We start from the raw sequence: 17,304 nt of genomic DNA, 5'->3' as shown, positions 1-17,304 counted from the left end.
AAGCTATACACTGGCCCTACAAAACTGTCTGCAACTTGAAAACAGGGAGTTTGTGCCTCATTCGTCTTTGGATTCCCAGAGTCAAGCAGTGTGATCACGTGTTCAGAGAACACGATGGAAAGCGAAAAGTTAGGGAGTCCCCCACAGAGCCATAGGTCCACCACCGATTTCCAGGAGGGTTATTCCAGCAGGGGTGGGGTGCGGAGGCTCCATCCATTTCCAGGGCAACGGGACTGTGACGCGAACGCAGCCACTGGTCCGCCCTCGAGGGACTAGGCTGCAGCTTAGGAACGAATTAAATTAGCGAGAACTAGAGACTCCAAAGGCGGAAAATCCGGCAACACCGCGGCCCTCCGGGTATCGCCGCACGCACAGCGGCTTCCGGGCCTCTAGGGTTGCCCAGTTCTAGGCGCGACAACTTCCGGCCCCGAAGGTCCCCTGCTCCGTGGCTTGCCGGGGTCCTAGCGATGGAAAGGTGGCCGCGGCGGCCGCCTGACCACCCACGAAAGTCTGGGACAGGGCTGCTGCCTCTTCCTGAGAGGCGGAGGCGACAGGTGCGCTGAAAGAATCCCCGCGCCGGCGGGACCTCGTTCCGGGAGAGGAGTTAGGCCGAAGCGAGGGGGTGGAGTGCGAATCGGCAGCTGGCCTGTCAGGCGGGGGCTGGACAGTGGCGGTGGCGGAAGTGCGAGGACGCGGTCGGAGCGGAGCCGTCTAGGAAGCGGCAGCCGCGGGTCACCCAGCTCGGAGCAGCCGCCGAGCCTCGGCCAGACCACAGCGTTTAGGGCTCGGGCACCGGCAAGATGTCTCTGTTCACTGCAAACCCCTTCGAGCAAGACGTGGGTAAGTGCTGGGCCCGCGCACAGAACGCTGTTTGTCGTGCTAGAAAGTGGGCGGTGGCGACTCCGAGGACTGGAAAGCCAAGCAAAGGGAGAGAAGGGGGCGGCGCCGCTGCCTAGTCGCGGGGACGTTTCAGTGGGGCTACCTTGGCGCGTCGCTGGCAGTCTGGAGAGTACCTCTTACCTGAGATTGGACACCCTGAAAAAGAGGTTATTTCTCTTTGCCTATCGCAGGAATAGGGAAGAGCCTGTGGTTCGCAGGGGACTGGACTAATTAAGCAATTGCGGAGTTTATGATACAAACTTCCTGCTCCCTCTGTAGTTGGTTCATTCCCGTTCCCCCCACCCCTCACCCCCGGCTTTGAGATGGTGCCGCGGTGGACAGACCCAGCTGTCTGAGGCAGCGCAACACTAGGGACCTCGACTTGCCTCCGTTCAATAGGAGAAACCCATTTCACCTCACTCATATACAAACGCATCCAAGCTCTGATAGCATAGCTTTGGGATTTATTTACAATGCTTGGGAGTGTTACTCTCTATCCATGGACGGCGCAAGTGCTACGAGATGCTGTGTCTTAGGGTATGAAAAGGAAAACCCTAGAATGTCAAAACAGATCAGAACAACTACTATTTTATTTGTTGGAGTTGTAAGAGTTCTGCTGCTGTCTTTAGTGATTGTGGAATGAGAAAAACAGTAAAATAAACTGGCCACGTACACATTTCTGTAGCAGGAGTTAACAGAACCCTAGGTAGAGTTTTAGGACTTAGTGGAATGGAAAAACCCATGGCTGAAAATTGCCAGTCGCATAGAATACAGCACATCAAAGCGGTGAGCCACCTTTTCAGTTACATTTTTCTAATGATGAGTAGACTTAATAGAAAGTGCCCTATTTTGGTGTGTTATGTGATTCCAAAAACAGGTTCAAAAGTCAAATACAATGTATGTTAGAACCTTCTTCTATTCCTAGAGACCTAAAAAATTTATTATTATCTTTTGACCCTTATATAGTCTTCAAATATGTGTTTCCAGGGGCGCCTGGGTGGCTCAGTCGGTTAAGCGGCTGACTTCGGCTCAGGTCACGATCTCGCGGTCCGTGAGTTCGAGCCCCGCGTCAGGCTCTGTGCTGACTGCTCGGAGCCTGGAGCCTGTTTCAGATTCTGTGTCTCCCTCTCTCTGACCCTCACCCGTTCATGCTCTGTCTCTCTCTGTCTCAAAAATAAATAAACATTAAAAAAAAATAAAAAAAAATATGTATTTCCATAATTTCTTTAAGCTTTTTTCTTGGTGGATTAACACAGGTGACTGGCATAAATCTAGGAAGCATCAGGTCGAGGCTCACAGGCTCTGCTTTTACGAACACCTAAGGACGTCTTCTGTTGTTCCAGTGAGACCTCTCCTTTTTATTGCTGATTTGAAGACTTTCGTTTTGTCTTAGTGAAATAAAACAAGTCAAAATAGAATAAGACAAATTATTTTCTGACTTGAAAATCTGTAGAACTCTTTCTTCAAGGGAAATCTTTCCCAGAAGCCTATTGTTTTCTGTTTGAAAACTGGTAGAAGTGGGCGGAGTTGCTCTGCCTGTTTTGCCTTCCTAACCCTTCCCCTCAGTGACTCTTGATGTCCCTGAATGTCTTAGTGGATCACAGTTTAATGCCACTGTAGTAAAAGAGGCACTGCTGTTCAAACAAAAACCACTGCTGTGTAGAGATCATTTCATGGGCAGTGCCACCAACCAGAGCTTCAAGTCCTTGTTAGTTTAAGTATGATTGAAGTCACCGTCCAAAAGTCAGTTTGATAGTAAAAGCAAGTTTGATCAAGGCCCACCGGTAACTTCTGTTAGACAAATGAATGGAATTAGAAGAAAAAGTGGAATGAAATAGGAAGGAGTTTAAATTGCCCTTAACTCTGTATCACAGAAGAAAAGTTATATGTCACATTTTTCAGAACTTAAATCTCTTTTAAATTTGAAATAGTTAAGTAATATAAGAAAGTTATTATTTAATTTAAAATGTCTACAGGAATATGTTCCTTTGCAGTGTCGTTGCCTTTTCACTTACCCTTTGTGATTCAGTCAGATTTTTTTGTCATTCTTTTGTTCATATTTATTTTCTTTGTCATTCTTTTGTTCACTTTTCATTCAGCACACAGGCATTGAGTGATTACTGTGTTTCAGATTTGTGTTAAGTTCTGGGGACACAAAAATCCCTGCCCTCAAGGAACTCTCAGTCTAATGGAGGATACATACACATATAAAAAGATAATTGTCATATAGTGTGATAAATACAGTGCTAGAAATACACAAGATGCTTTACATTCCTTTTTTCTTTAAAAGTCAACTTCCCTGAAGAGACAGCAAGGACTTTTCAGGCACATGCTTTCTCTGTAAAGGTGTTGACATTATTCTCTCTCTCCCCCACTCCTTTCCTGACAGCAATTCTGCCTGCAGAATTGTATATGGTCATTTTATAATTAAGGGTTTTTAGAGATGAAACTACATTCCTTTTGTAGGTGCAGTTTCACTGGGGTTGAGAATTCTTTCTGACCTTATTCATGTGGGGAAGAAATTCTTTCCTCAGACCTTGAGAAAAAGCTGTAGTGGGTCAGAATGTCTATGAAGGCATTCATAAGTTGTTGATGGTAAATGACTTGTCAGATGGAAGCAGGCCAAAGCCTAGGAAGTAAGGATCTTTGGCAGGTTCCTATTTTTTTCTTGGAGTCAGATCCTATAAACCCTGAAGGGTATGTCAGCTGTCGTAGCATTAGAGATCTTTAAATATTTTATTGGATTTCTTCAAATCTGCATTTATTTTTTGTTCCATAAAATTCCTTTGAAGCTGGGCTGAAGTAAAAAATACACCCACACACATGCCACCATCCTCGGTCACCCCCAAGGTGTGTAAGCGTTCTTGAGGTGGAGCCTGGTTGGGGCAGCCATTGTGAGGGAATTCCAAGGGGAGAGTGAAACATGAGGGACAGAGCCACAGTAGGAGGATTAAGTGGTTAGTGTTAAAAAGGAAGATGTCATTTCCTTATATTTTGTACCAATTTTCTCAGTTTCCCTACATTGCTTCCCAAGTCAGGACGTCTGTTCTACTCTCCACGTTTGGTTCTTACTCAGACATCCTTTGTCTTGATACTCAAGCCAGACAACCTTTTTCTTTTTCTTTTCTTTCTTTTTTTTTTTTTTTTTTTTGCCATTCTTTGCCTTTGTACCATTTACTATTCAGTGATAGCCTTTTTCTTTTCTTTTTTTTATCTTTACTTTTGAGAGAGAGAGAGAAAGAGAGAGAGAGAGAGGGAGGGAGGGAGGGAGGGGCAGAGAGAGAGGGAGACACAGAATCCGAAGCAGGCTCCAGGCTCTGAGCTGTCAGCACAGAGCCTGACGCGGGGCTCAAACTCACGAACCATGAGATCATGACCTGAGCCGAAGCCGGAGACTTAACCGACTGAGCCACCCAGGCACCCCACCTTTTTCTTTTTTCAACAACCTTGGTATTGCCTCCCTTACAGATACACTAACTTGTGTCTCACAAAGCTGAGCTCAAATTCTACCTCTGTAAAATGCTTCTGACACAGTGCATTGAAGGGCGAACTTTCGTCTTAAAAGTAGACTTTTTTAAGTGACATTTGAATGCACATATTGCTGTTTCTTTCATTTGTGTTAGACGAGCTTGACCATGAGGTAACTTGGGCTTTTGGTCATGGAATCTTCTCCAGTGAAGTTTTATAAGAAATGCTTATAGGGGCATCTGACTGGCTCAGTGGGTGGAGCATGCAACTCTTTATCTGGGGGTCCTGAGTTCAAGCCCCAGGTTGGGCATAGAGCTTACTTTAAAAAAAAAAAAAAAAAAAAAGAGGGTCGCCTGGCTGGGTCGGTCTGTTAAGCTTCCGACTTCACCTCAGGTCATGATCTCACAGTGTGTGATTTCGAGCCCAGCGTTGGGCTCTGTGCTGATAGCTCAGAGCCTGTAGCCTGCTTCAGATTTTGTGTCTCCCTCTCTCTGACCCTCCCCTGCTCACGCTCTGTCTCTCTCTCTCTCTCTCAAAAATAAACAAACATTAAAAATTTTTAAAAAAAAGTTTACATAAAAAATGGATAGTATTCCTATAATACAATTTACTTAATATGTTCAAATTTATAACATTTACATACTTATTAACATACTTGCTTGAACACAATGAGGTTGCTGTGATCTTTGCAAAAACTTACAATTAAAAATTTTTTTGCTTATGGATGAGAATGGTAGCTTTAACAGCCAATTTCATTCTGTATTTTGCTTACAGCGTTAAGCTTTCAGATAGTTACAAATTTTAATTAATGTATTTTAACATAAAGTATAGGTTATGACCTAAAGTCCTTTTCCTATCAGCCAACTCTGTCCAGCCTAATATTTTATACACTTTTTTTTTTAAGAAAAATTCCTGATAGAGTTTAATTTCTCTGGTGTATTTAGTAGCTTCCTGATCCAATTCTTTTTCCTTCCTTCTCAGAGTTAAACACTCCAAAAAGATACAACTCTGTTTTATGATATAATATACCTACAAATATACTGTATGTATTGTATTTGTTTGTAAACTTTATAAAAAGTGTCATTCTTTGTTATTTGCATTTTGTGAATGCACCTCAGCATTTTTGTCGATTATTTCTGTTGATATTTATTGCTCTACTTCCATTAATTTTAATAGTTATGTAATATTCCACTGTACAAATGTACCACATTATTTGTTCATTCTCCTATTAATGGACATGAAGTTTTTTCCATTTTTCCTATAGACAATAGTGCAGTAAAGGCTCTTACTCATGTTTTCTTGTTTACGTGAGTGAGAGATTGTCTAGGGATTGTGTCTTGAAGGGGAATGCCTTAATTAAAGTTTAGATAGTGAAAACTTGCAAAATATTAGTGTAGAACTGCCTTTCCAAGTGCTTGTGGGAGATTTTATTCCCACCTGCAGTGGTAGTGAAGTTCGTTCTTGTTCCACATCATTACGAACACTGGGTATTGCCATATTTTTTAAAATTTATTCCCATTTGATGGGTGTGAAATAGGGTAGGCAGTGTTTTCATTTCATTTCAACTTCATTGTTAGTAAAGTTGAGCATCTTTTCATCTATTTCGTGGTTATTCTGTTTTCTATACATTATCTGCTTGTTACTTATTTTTCTGTTGGGTTATTTTTTCTTACTGAGTTTAGAGTTCCTTGTACATTCTCTCCTAATCTTTTGTTGATTATGTCAGTTGCAGGTGTATATCTCAATTTGTTGTGTTTTATTTTCTGATGTCTTTTATTAAGAAAATCTAAGTTTAATTTTTAAAAAAAATTTTAATGTTTATTTATTATTGAGAGACAGAGAGAGACAGAGAGAGACAGAGCATGAGAGGGGCAGAGAGAGAGGGAGACACAGAATCTGAAGCAGGCTCCAGGCTCTGAGCTGTCAGCACAGAGCCTGACATGGGGCTTGAACTCACAAACTATGAGATGATGACCTGAGCTAAAGTCGGACGCTTAACCAACTGAGCCACCCAGGTGCCCTGAAAATCTAAGTTTTAATTCAGTGATACTGTCTGATTTCATTTTTCTTGTTTTTTAAATTTATTGTTAATTTATTTTAATGTTTATTTATTTTTGAGAGAGAGAGACAGAAAGAGTGCAAATGAGGGAGGGGCAGAGACAGAGGGAGACACAGAATCTGAAACAGGTTCTAGGCTCTGAGCTGTCAGCACAGAGCCCCAAGTGGGACTTGAACCCATGGAACCGTGAGATCATGACCTGAGCCGAAGTTTGACACTAAGCCACCCAGGTGCCCTCATTTTTCTTACTTGAAGAAAGCCTTCTCAGGGCACCTGGCTGGCTCCGTGAGTTAAGCGTGGAACGTCAGCTCAGGTCATGATCTCACGGTTCGTGGGTTCGAGCCCTGCATTGGGCTCTGTGCTGACAGCGTGGAGCCTGCTTCAGATCCTCTGTCTCCCTTTCTCTGCTTCTCCCCTGCTTGCTTTCTCTCTCTTTCTCCTTCTCTCTCAAAAATAAATAATAAACTTTAAAAAAAAAAAAAAAAAGAAAGCCTTCTGTACCCTGAGGTTATAAGGATCTTCTCATATTTTTTCTGAAAGTTTAGAGTTTTGATTTTCATAGTTAGGTCTTTAATCCACCTGGACTTGATCTTTGCATAGGATCTGAGGAGGAATTTGGATAATCAGTGTATAGTAGGCAACAATCAGTTGTCTGATCACTACTTATTGCATTGTTTGTCCTTTCCCCATGACTTTGGAAACACTCTTTCCTTACAGTACATTTCCTTTTATGAAGTCTGTGTCTCTGCTTCCTGTCCTTCTACACTATTCTCTATCTATTCTGCACCAATACCACATTGAAATGCCAGTGGCCTTGGGCAAGTTCCTCTGTCTTAGCTGTTTTTGGCCTTTGTTCTTTCATTTGGGTTTATGATCAGAGTGGTGAAATCCTAAAAGGAAATTTCTTTTATGCTCTTAGAATTTAAGAGAAAAGGCATTATAATTTTTGTTTCATGTGAACTGATGATGTTGGTAATTAAAAATAGATGTTTTTATTCCTTACAATAATATTTAGTTCTAAGCTTACTTAGATTATAGTTTGAAAGTAAGGCAAGAGGGCAAGAGGATAATTTTTCTACAAGTGAATGAATATACAACATAATACCATAGAAGTGTTCTTAGGTGGATGTGTCTCGACGCCACTTTTTTTTTTGTTTAAATGAAAGAAACGTAAAGGTGTTTTGAGTGTTAAAAGAGTAGACCTTATTTATAGTGTGTAGTATAGAATATCAAAGTCTGGTTACTTGACAACTGATAATTCTGAGCATCTGTCCCCTAAATATCAAAATAAAACTTAAGGATATGTATTTTTTTTCAAATTTATTTTTTTCCTTCCTTGGTTGCCTTTATCCCCAGATCTAGCCTTTTCCCTCCTGACTCCTTTTGGTTTTTCACTTTGTCTTTTACAAAGTTTTTAAAAATGTTTTTACCTATAGTCTTCTTTCCTATTTCAGATATCTGTCAATCAGCAATATTTGTCAATCCCCATTGGTGAGAATATTTCTAGAAACCTGAGACATTTTGATGTTGCTCCTCTTTTTCCCGTATCCTTTCCTTTTTAGGGCTGAGTTTCACATTGGCTTATTGGCACCTTCAGTTTTCTTTTGGAGTAATAAATTTTGCTCCCATCTTTTAGACCACCCTTAACGTTATTTTTTTTAATGGGCGTATATCTGCTGGTGTCTGAAGGATAAGCACCTCTCCTACAACACCCTGTGAAAGACTTCTATTTCTTTACCATTGAGACTTGCTTGTATCAGCCATCACTGTTCCGTTCAAGGAGGATTTTCTTTAGTTTCCTCTGGTTAAGGAATGTTGAAAACTGAAGATCCCATGAAGTACTTACAGTTCTGACTGACTTTCAGTGCATCCTCAGAAGTTATATTTAATAGGTCTTTTATAAAAGTATGAAGAGAAATGAAAAATTGAAAATTTGTATTATGTGCAGTATCTCTATTTAATAGAATTTTTAAATGATAGTAATGATATAGGATGAAAAAAACTTGTTTGCTAGTGAAATTTTTATTGTATCTAAAAACTCTCAGACTCTGGTCAGTAAATATTCTTTTATGAAGCATTTATTAATTTTCACATGCAACATGATAATTGTAGTGGCTCAGAATTTAGTTCATTTGAACCAGAAGGGATTTTTTATTGTAATCTGACCAGCTTCTTTTGCTTTCATATGTCATGGGATGAATTATCTTAACATTCTTTTCTAAAAACTCTGCTTAAATCTAGCATAGACATGTTTTGGTTTTCCTAGTAGTGCTATGCCCTTGAGGGTGGAAGGGGAAGAACTTTTTTTTTTTTTTAACATTATTGCCTAATGAGGCTCTGTTGCTTTACTTGATAGTGAATAAATATTTATTTGTATTTAGTTTAGGGATTGAACTTAAGAAGGTCAGTGTGACACAGATCAGACATTGTCCTCTGAAAATCAGTGTGTTTTTTTTTTTTTTTAATGTTTGTTTGTTTGTTTAGTTTTGAGAGAACACAAGCTGGGGAAGGGTAGAGAGGGGAGAGAGAGGATCCAAAGCAGGCTCTGTGCTAACAGCAGTGAGCCCGATGTGGGGCTTGAACTCAGGAACCGCGAGAGCATGATCTGAGCCAAAGTCGGACACTCAACTGACTGAGCCACCCAGGTGCCCCACATAACATAGTCAGTATTCTGAAGTATGCCATTTATTTATTTTTAGCTCATATGACTTCAATTTCATGTCAGAAATTTGTAACTGGTGGTATACTTTAAGAATTTTAGCCATTCTAGTGTTATCTCACTATTGTATTAATATGCATTTATCTGATGACTATTGATGTTGGACACCTTTGAACATATGTATTTGAGGGGCACCTGGCTGGCTCAGTTGATGAAGCATACGATTGCTGATCTTGGAGTTGTGAGTTCAAGCCCCATGGTGAATGTAGAGCTTACTTAAAAAAATGAATGAATGAATAGCCTCTTTTTTGAAGTATCTGTTTAAGTGTTTCATCTACTTATCTTTTCACAACTCCTCTTTTAAGCATGGTAGCCATCTTAATTTCCATTTTACAAATAAGAACATGATTCAGATTTGTGTCTGAGCTGATGTGACCTATCTAGAGACCTTAGGCTAGTAAGGTAGTTTCAGAGCTGGGTGTATAGAAGACAGGTCTTAAGTGTTTAATGGGTGATATGTGTACTTCACAGGTGCATACAGAGTATGCATAATGATTTCCTTAGTTTGCAGAGGTCATGTGATCCCCTGTCCAGTCTAACTGCTTTTGATTCTCCTCTGCTTATGACGTTTTGGCTACTTTAGAGACTCATTTTTCCTTTTTTCCAGCTTGCACATGAGGTTTCCTGATAGGTCAATTACAATTATGCTTACTACCTTTCTGTTTTCTTCTTTTTTCCCTAATGTAAGTGTGTTTGCGGAAATGAGCATGCCCATTTTGTGGAGTTGGGAGGTGGCATGGGTCTCACCTGACAGGTTAGAGATGGGACCTTGGAAGTAATAGCCAGTCAGAAAGTGAACTTGCAGGAATATAAAGGTTGGTCTTAGACCTTTTGCCTTTAAAAAAAATTTTTTTTTTTTAATGTTTCATTTGGTTTTGAGAGAGAGACAGAATGTGAGTGGGGAAAGGGCAGAGAGAGAGAGGGAGACAAAGGATCCGAAGCAGGGTCCCGACTCAGCTGTCAGCCCAGAGCCTGATGCTGGGCTCGAACCCATGAGCTATGAAATCATGACCTGAGCCGAAGTCACATGCTTAACCAACTGAACCACACAGGCGCCCAGACCTTTTGCCTTTTTTAACAGATGGTTTGTAATATTAGAAGGCAGTAAAAGGTGATTTTGATGTGGTTTTCCCCCTCCCTAACTTCCTTACGTGCCTAACTCACCTAACTCTTCCTAGTCCCCCCCAAAAATGTTAGTGGTAACACGTGAAATCAAAAGAGTGGCAGTCACTCTTCTAAGTATTCTACCAGAGCAAGAAGCTATAAATATATTGTATTATTAGATGATGTGGCTGTAGATTAGATGATACTGGATGATCCTTTCCTTATAAATAAGACTTGAATTTGTGTTTGTCCTATTCAATATGTTTAAAATACTCGTATATAGGGAAACTGAAAATTAACTTGTTGGGAAGAGTTACATTAGCAGTTTTGAACAAAAATTGCACTCAAGAGGCAGTTTGTTTAATATTTACACTAGAGAGGATACTCTGAGCTAGACTTCCCAAATTGAAATCCCTGTTTTACTACTTAGTAGTTGTGTGATCTTGTGTTACTTTTCTGTGTATGTTTCCTCATCTACAATATGGGGAATCCTTACTTTGTTGGATTGAAGTGTAACTGGTTTAGTATATGTAAAATGTTTTGAAGTTGTTACTTCTTAATTAAATTACCAGGGCGCTTAGGTGGCTCAGTGGGTTAAGCGGCCAACTTCAGCTCAGGTCATGATCTCACAGGCTGTGGGCTTGAGCCCTACGTCAGGTTCTATGCTGACAGCTTACAGCATGGAGCCTGCTTCTGATTCTCTCTCTCTCTCTCTCTCTCTCTCTCTCTCTCTCTCCCCCTCTCTCTCTCTCCCCCTCTCTCTCTCCCCCCCCCCCCGCTTGTTCTCTGTCTCTCTTTCTCTCTCAAAAATAATAAACAAAAAAAATTATTACCTATCATTCAGCACTCAGAGTGGTAAGTAGGTTTTCATTTTAGAAGATAATGAACAGTGTATGTTTTTCAATGTTTATGTATTTTGAGAGAGAGCGAGTGAGCATGTTCACTCACATGCAAGTGGGGGAAGGGTAGAGAGAGGGATGGAGAGGGAGAGAGAATCCCCAGCAGGCTTCGTGCTGTCAGAACAGAGCCTAATGTGGAGCCTGATGTCAGGCTCTATCTCAGGAACCATGAGATCATGACCTGAGCTGATACCACGAGTGGGATGCTTAACTGACGGAGTCACTCCCCATGAACAGTGTATTTTAAGGTAAAATTTATATTACTGCTTTCCCCAGAGTAAACTGAAGATTTACAGCAATGAAATATACCCAAACAAATCAAGACATTAAATGAGGAGTAAATGAGAAAATGTATGTTAAACCCAAGTATTGTAGAATGCTAAGTATGGGTGTTATTGAAGTCAGAGAAAGAGGTGAAATATTTATAAACGTCAGGTTGAGGCTTTGGACATTTAAATATTTTTAGTCTAAATTTACACAAAAATTGTATGGTCTGGAAACTTAATAACAAGTATATATTGTTATTTTAATCATTAAACATGTATGATTTATTTTATTTTTTAAAGTTTATTTACTTATTTTGAGAGAGAGAGAGTGCGAGCAGAGAAGGGGCAGGGGGTGGGGGGGGGGGAGAGAGAATCCCAAGTAGCCTCTCAGCACAGAGCCTGACTCAGGGCTCAACCTCACAAACCATTAGATCATGACCTGAGCTGAGATGGAGTCGGATGCTTAACTGAGCCACCCAGGTGCCCGATGATTTATTTACAAACTAGAAAGAATTGGCTCTACTATATTTTCAGTAATTATTTAGTTCATAATGAATTGGTCCAAAGAAAGAACATGTTTATATCTTTAGTAAAAGCTGTCAGCTGTGGTTTCCTGTTACAAACCAAAAATGAATTCTTTTCATTTACTTTCCATTTTCCAGTTTATTTTTGCTATTGAAAAAAAGTTTTTTCCAGTTTTCTCCTATTCTCCTACTACAATTTTAAGGTATAAAAATAATTAGTCTTTTTCTTACTAATACATAAAAAACAAATTTTGTCTACCTTCTAAGCATTGCTTTAGTTATGTCCCAAGATACTGGTATGTCATATCCTATTTATAACAAGTTTTTGTATTGCTTTGTTACAGTCTTAATTATTTATATGTCTCATTGTTAATTTCCATCTGGTTGGGTATTACATTTGGTCTAATAAAAAAGCATTGCATTTAGAGAATATATTATGTATATTGTCCTAGATTATTTCTAGGTTTTGATAGTTCATGCACATTTGAGGAAAGATTTAAACTTGGCTTTCTTTAATGTACAGGTAGGCCTCACTTTACATAGTTCCAATATGCATGAATCTAGTTATCATGTTTTAGTTAAGTAACATCAAACACCAACAATAAGCCTTGTAATACTCTGAGCGTATAACCTAGCCAAGGCTACATAGATTTTAACTGTACGACTATGAACTAATAATGGGTGTTTTAAACTACTAATTTGCAGTAATTGGTTACATAGCAAGTTTTAAAAAATCAATATATGGAGACTGTTCAGTTAAAAAAAATTTTTTTATTCTTCAAATTTGATAACTGCTCTTGATTTTTCTTCACATTCACGGTTTCTGTGGTCTCCATTCTGCTTTTAAGCCCATCTGGTGAATTTTTTGGTTGATATTGTACCTTTTAGTTCTACAAATTCAATTTTATAGTTTCCTTTTCCCTGCTGAGCACTCACCAGCCTTTGGTTTAAGTTCTTGGTAACACCTGCTTTAAAGTACTTTTTTCTTTTGCTATTTCTGATATTTCAGTTATGTTATTATCTTTTTATTGATTACTTTTATCTTGATTATGGGATACTTTCTCATATACTGGTAATTTTTTATATTATGCTCTTCACTATGATTATTCTTTGCAAGGAGGCTAGGTTATGTTGTCTTCCTTTAAAGAGTCTTGAGTTTTTTCTGTCAGGTAATTATGTTATTAGAGGATCGTTTTGGTTTTCTTTGTGTGACAGGTCTGTTTTGATATTGAATTAAATTATAGGGGGCCTTTATTCTCTTTTGGTGTTTCAGTTGAATGCCTGAAATATTCTCTGTACTCTAGTTGGGTGGAGTATTAGTCTGCTTGGGCTGCCATAACAAATTACCTTGGACTAGGTGAATTGAACAACAAATTTATTTTCTCACAGTTCTGGAAATTGGGAAGTCCAAGAGCAAGGTCCTAGCAGGGTTGGTGTCTGGTGAGGTGTCTCTGCCCTTGGGTTGCAGATGGCTACCTTTTCATTGTGTGCTTGCATGACCTCTTCTTGGCGCATGTATGGAGAGAGAGAGAGAGAGAGAGAGTGAGCTCTGTGTTCTCTTCTTATTAGGATACTAATCCTATTGGATCAAGATCCCATCCTTATGACCTCATTTAACCTTTAGAGGTTTATTCTCCAAATACAGCAACACTGTGGGTTAGGGCTTCAATATCTGAATTTTGTGGGAACACAAACAAGAACTGCAAAGACTCCCTGCACTGCACAGCCTTTCAGCCCCATAGTTGGTGATCTCTGCTAGACTTCTTAGAGACTCAAGTAGCCTAGCCCTTGACCGAGGACCCATGGTAAGTCCCTCAGAAATTTGGTCTGTTGCTCTACTTGGGCTAGTTCTCCTTGTGTTGGGACAGGAAAGTGTTCCCAGGCAAAAACTAGGGACATTATGGGGCTTACTTCACATTTCCCTTCCCTCAAAAGATCTCAGACCTGCACTGCCTGTTATTCATTTCCTGAACACAATTGCATTATATATTGTGGCCTGTTTTGTTCTTGTTTTTGGTAGAATAGCAAATCTGATAGCGGACACTCTGCCATGGTTGGAGGCAGACCAGTCATGAGTTTTTATTTGCAAACATAGTAGGAGGAACCTTATAAATCTCTTTTGAGCATTTTTCTTTTATATAGTTAAATTTTAAAAATTACTGGTAGAGCCTATTTCATTAAAAGTTTTCTGGGTAGACTTGAATTCTTTTTAAAGTTTTATGCTAAACACAATGAACTGTGTAGAGGGGGCGCCTTTTTGTTCTTTATAGGTATTGATGGACGGAATATGATATTGCTAGAATCTTTCTGAAATATTTCAGGATATTTGAGGCTTTCTATATACAATAATCAAAACCTGGTGATGAAACATTATGACTTACACCCACCAAACCCTGGAAATTTAGAATTTAGGCCGCAGGAGGGCTTTTTAAACTCTCTCCCACTCTATGCATTTGACACAGGATAATGTGAAGTATGCCCCCAACACTGGGCAAAGTGACAGTGCTATAAAAGAATGGTTCCTTAATTATAATATTTAAAATTTTTTCCAGGAGTTTAAAATGCTCCTAAGTACATAATTTGACTGTTACTTAGTTCACTTGAAAAATGAAATCCTTTTTGGCAGACCATTATAAAGTCTTCAGATTTTATACTTTTTTAAAAGAGTGAGCCCTGTATTTGTAGACCATAAACTATGCTGGATAGAGTATTCAAATCAGGATTTTTCCATTTTCTATAAAAATTAAATAAAATAAAAAACACTGTTTAGATATACTTAAAATTGTTGGAATGGTTTTTGGTAGGTATTAAATAGATTTCACATTTAATTGTGTATCACAGGACTGAAATTGAAAAAATAATCATTAAAAGTCGAGTAATCAATAATGGGTAGGTTATTAGATGGTCTCAAATCAGATTCAACTCTTTGTATGCATATGTGTACTGACAAAATTTGGTAAATGATGATGCTTGGCTTCTCATATCAAAGAGGAAATGATAGATTCTTAGATGTTAGAACTACTGACAAATAATTAGTAAAAATATTTTTCTATCCCTGCTTCTTTCCATGTACCAAATGAAATTCCAGAGAGACTAAAGATTTACCTATTAGCGAGAAATAATACATATATAAAAGAGAATATAGCTGAATGTCGAATCATCAGGTAGTTCTAAACACTGTATCAAATGACAGTATGAAAAGGAGTGTTAGATCTGTACAGCAAAAACAAAACCCTGTCATAAGCAAAGAGAAGGATGAGCATGAGACTGGCAAGTCATGTATAATAAATGTGATTTGCTTTCCAGACTCCATTGAAGTCACCTGTATATCACAGCACAGGAAGCCCTTTGCCTCCTTCTTGAGACAGTCCCTTCCCTACTTACCTTGGGTTTTGGTTAAGACTCCCAAAAAGGTATTGTCATTCCTCTTTAGTAAACAAGCAGAGAACTGGAACCTCATAAGCCCACTAGTGCTATTGCCTTTTATTGCCACATGGTGTTGCTAGTGAAGTTTGATCCTGTATAGCCCCTTTGGAGGTTTGCTCAGCAAACTAGCTGGCCAGAAGCTCTTGCTAGTCCAAAACTTTGTGCACACTTTAGAAAGACCACATTGGGCATCATTGTACCCACAGTAATAGGATATGGAGGAGCAACCAGCATCATTCAATTTATTTATCAAACCAGAATTTACTGAGTAGCTACTGTGTGCTTCAGACTGTTCCATCCACTAGAAATAATAGTGAACAAAACAAAACTTCCTGCCATCATGGAGCTTACCTTCATTATTGGGGTTGAGGAGAGGAAGAGAGGTCGGGTGGAGACATATGAAAGACAAAGTATGCTGAAGGGCCTCTGTGTGAAATCCTGACCACTGTTAATTATCTTATATTTCTTCTATGTGGGGCATCAGTATGAGTGATACAAGTGAGTATAAGAGAGGCTGAGTACGTGGTGGATTTAAAATCACGGTGTATTGGGACGCCTGGGGGGGTTTCAGTCCGGTGAGCATCCAACTCTTGATTTTGGCTCAGGTCATGATCTCATGTTTTGTGAGATCAAGCCCCACATTGGGCTCCACACTTGGGTTTCTTTCTCTTCCTCTCTCTCTTCCCCTCCCCACTCATGAGCCCATGTGCACATGCTCTCTCTTTCAAAATAAATACATAAACTTAAAAAAATAGTAAAAAACAATGCACTTAAGGCAGAGAAAGCATTTTAAAAAAATCAATGTGTTGATTGTATAGGTATTTTGTGGCCACTCTGTATATATGGTACATCACACTGTTACTTAAAAATATTGTTATAGGTGTATAATTATGAACATAGGTGTTTATATAAGTAGAAATGCAAGTTAGCAAATAATACATTTAATATGATCACAAGTATTAGTGAGGAATACTTTTTCTCTACCTCTGAGGTTTCCTTCCTGAGAAGGGAATTCCGTTAGTGTTCACCCTGAGTCTGCTCTGGCTCCCTTAATCATTTCAACCTTGATGTAATGACTTATCTGATTGGTAAATTTGAGACTAGTTGGCCCAGTGGATGCACTTCATTGATGTGTCAGAGCTAGCGAGTCTTTCCACAGCCATCGAGTGATTTCTCATCTCCTCCATGGAATAAGTTGTGCAGAGGCTTATCCTGCAGGGAGCAGTCTGTGCCTGTTTAGTGCTAAGACATGCTCTCCTCTGAGGTTCACAGTTAGCAAGCCCATTTATCTAATAAACCTACAGCTTCTTTTAGTAATAGCAATGATATTTTATTCTTTGTTTCTCAACTTGTTCATAACTTTGGCAGGGAAGGATGTATCAGCTTTTGGGTGCTCTTTTTGGAGGCACCTCATACATACGATTCTATTTTATTTAGTTTACATATATTTTTATTTTTCCGTATTCATGTAGAAAAATGTCTGGAAAGATAAGCATCATGGTTTCAAAAGAGGTTGGTAGAAGTTTTTTTTCTTGTCTGTACTTTTGAATTCACCGAATTCATTAGATGTGGGAAAGAAAAAAAAAGGAAGAAAACATTTAAAAATTTAAAAAATGTATGCAATAAAATAGAATGAAATGAAGAAAGTAAACTACAAAAAATGTTTTAAAAAGTTAAAATAGTAAAAAAAAAAAATAAAAATTTAAAAAACCCCAGAAAATAAAAATAAATTTTTCTCTTTCTGTATCCAAGAGTAAGAAAAGAACAAAGACAAGAAATGAATAGATGGACCCGTGAACAGAATGAAATCCAAATGAAATTACATCTAGTTTCCCCTGGAAGTCAACTGTGAAGCACTAAGCAGGTGGAGAGACTTGTGGTGGTCCTCTAGGGCCTGAGCTTGGTTGGCGCAGTTGGATGGGGCTTGGCGTAACAGCTGTTCTCCACTAGATGGTGCTGC

At 39.1% G+C, this 17,304-nt stretch overlaps 1 protein-coding gene across 2 annotated transcripts in view; it reads left to right on the top strand.

Annotated features, from left to right (window-relative positions):
• Nucleotides 1-325: 325 nt before the first annotated feature.
• Nucleotides 326-17,304, top strand: part of STAM2 (signal transducing adaptor molecule 2) — a 47,378-nt gene continuing 30,399 nt past the window's right edge. For both annotated transcript variants that reach the window (XM_007078507.3, XM_007078506.3), the window contains exon 1: nt 326-840. In XM_007078507.3, coding sequence (XP_007078569.1) covers nt 801-840 — 40 coding nt within the window. In that variant the 5' untranslated portion in view covers nt 326-800. The remainder of the gene's footprint in view (nt 841-17,304) is intronic.

This window comes from Panthera tigris, chromosome C1, assembly GCF_018350195.1.
Source record: "Panthera tigris isolate Pti1 chromosome C1, P.tigris_Pti1_mat1.1, whole genome shotgun sequence".
Lineage (NCBI taxonomy): Eukaryota > Metazoa > Chordata > Mammalia > Carnivora > Felidae > Panthera > Panthera tigris.
Note: the sequence above shows the minus strand (reverse complement) of the source record. Positions and strands in the feature narration are given on the sequence as shown.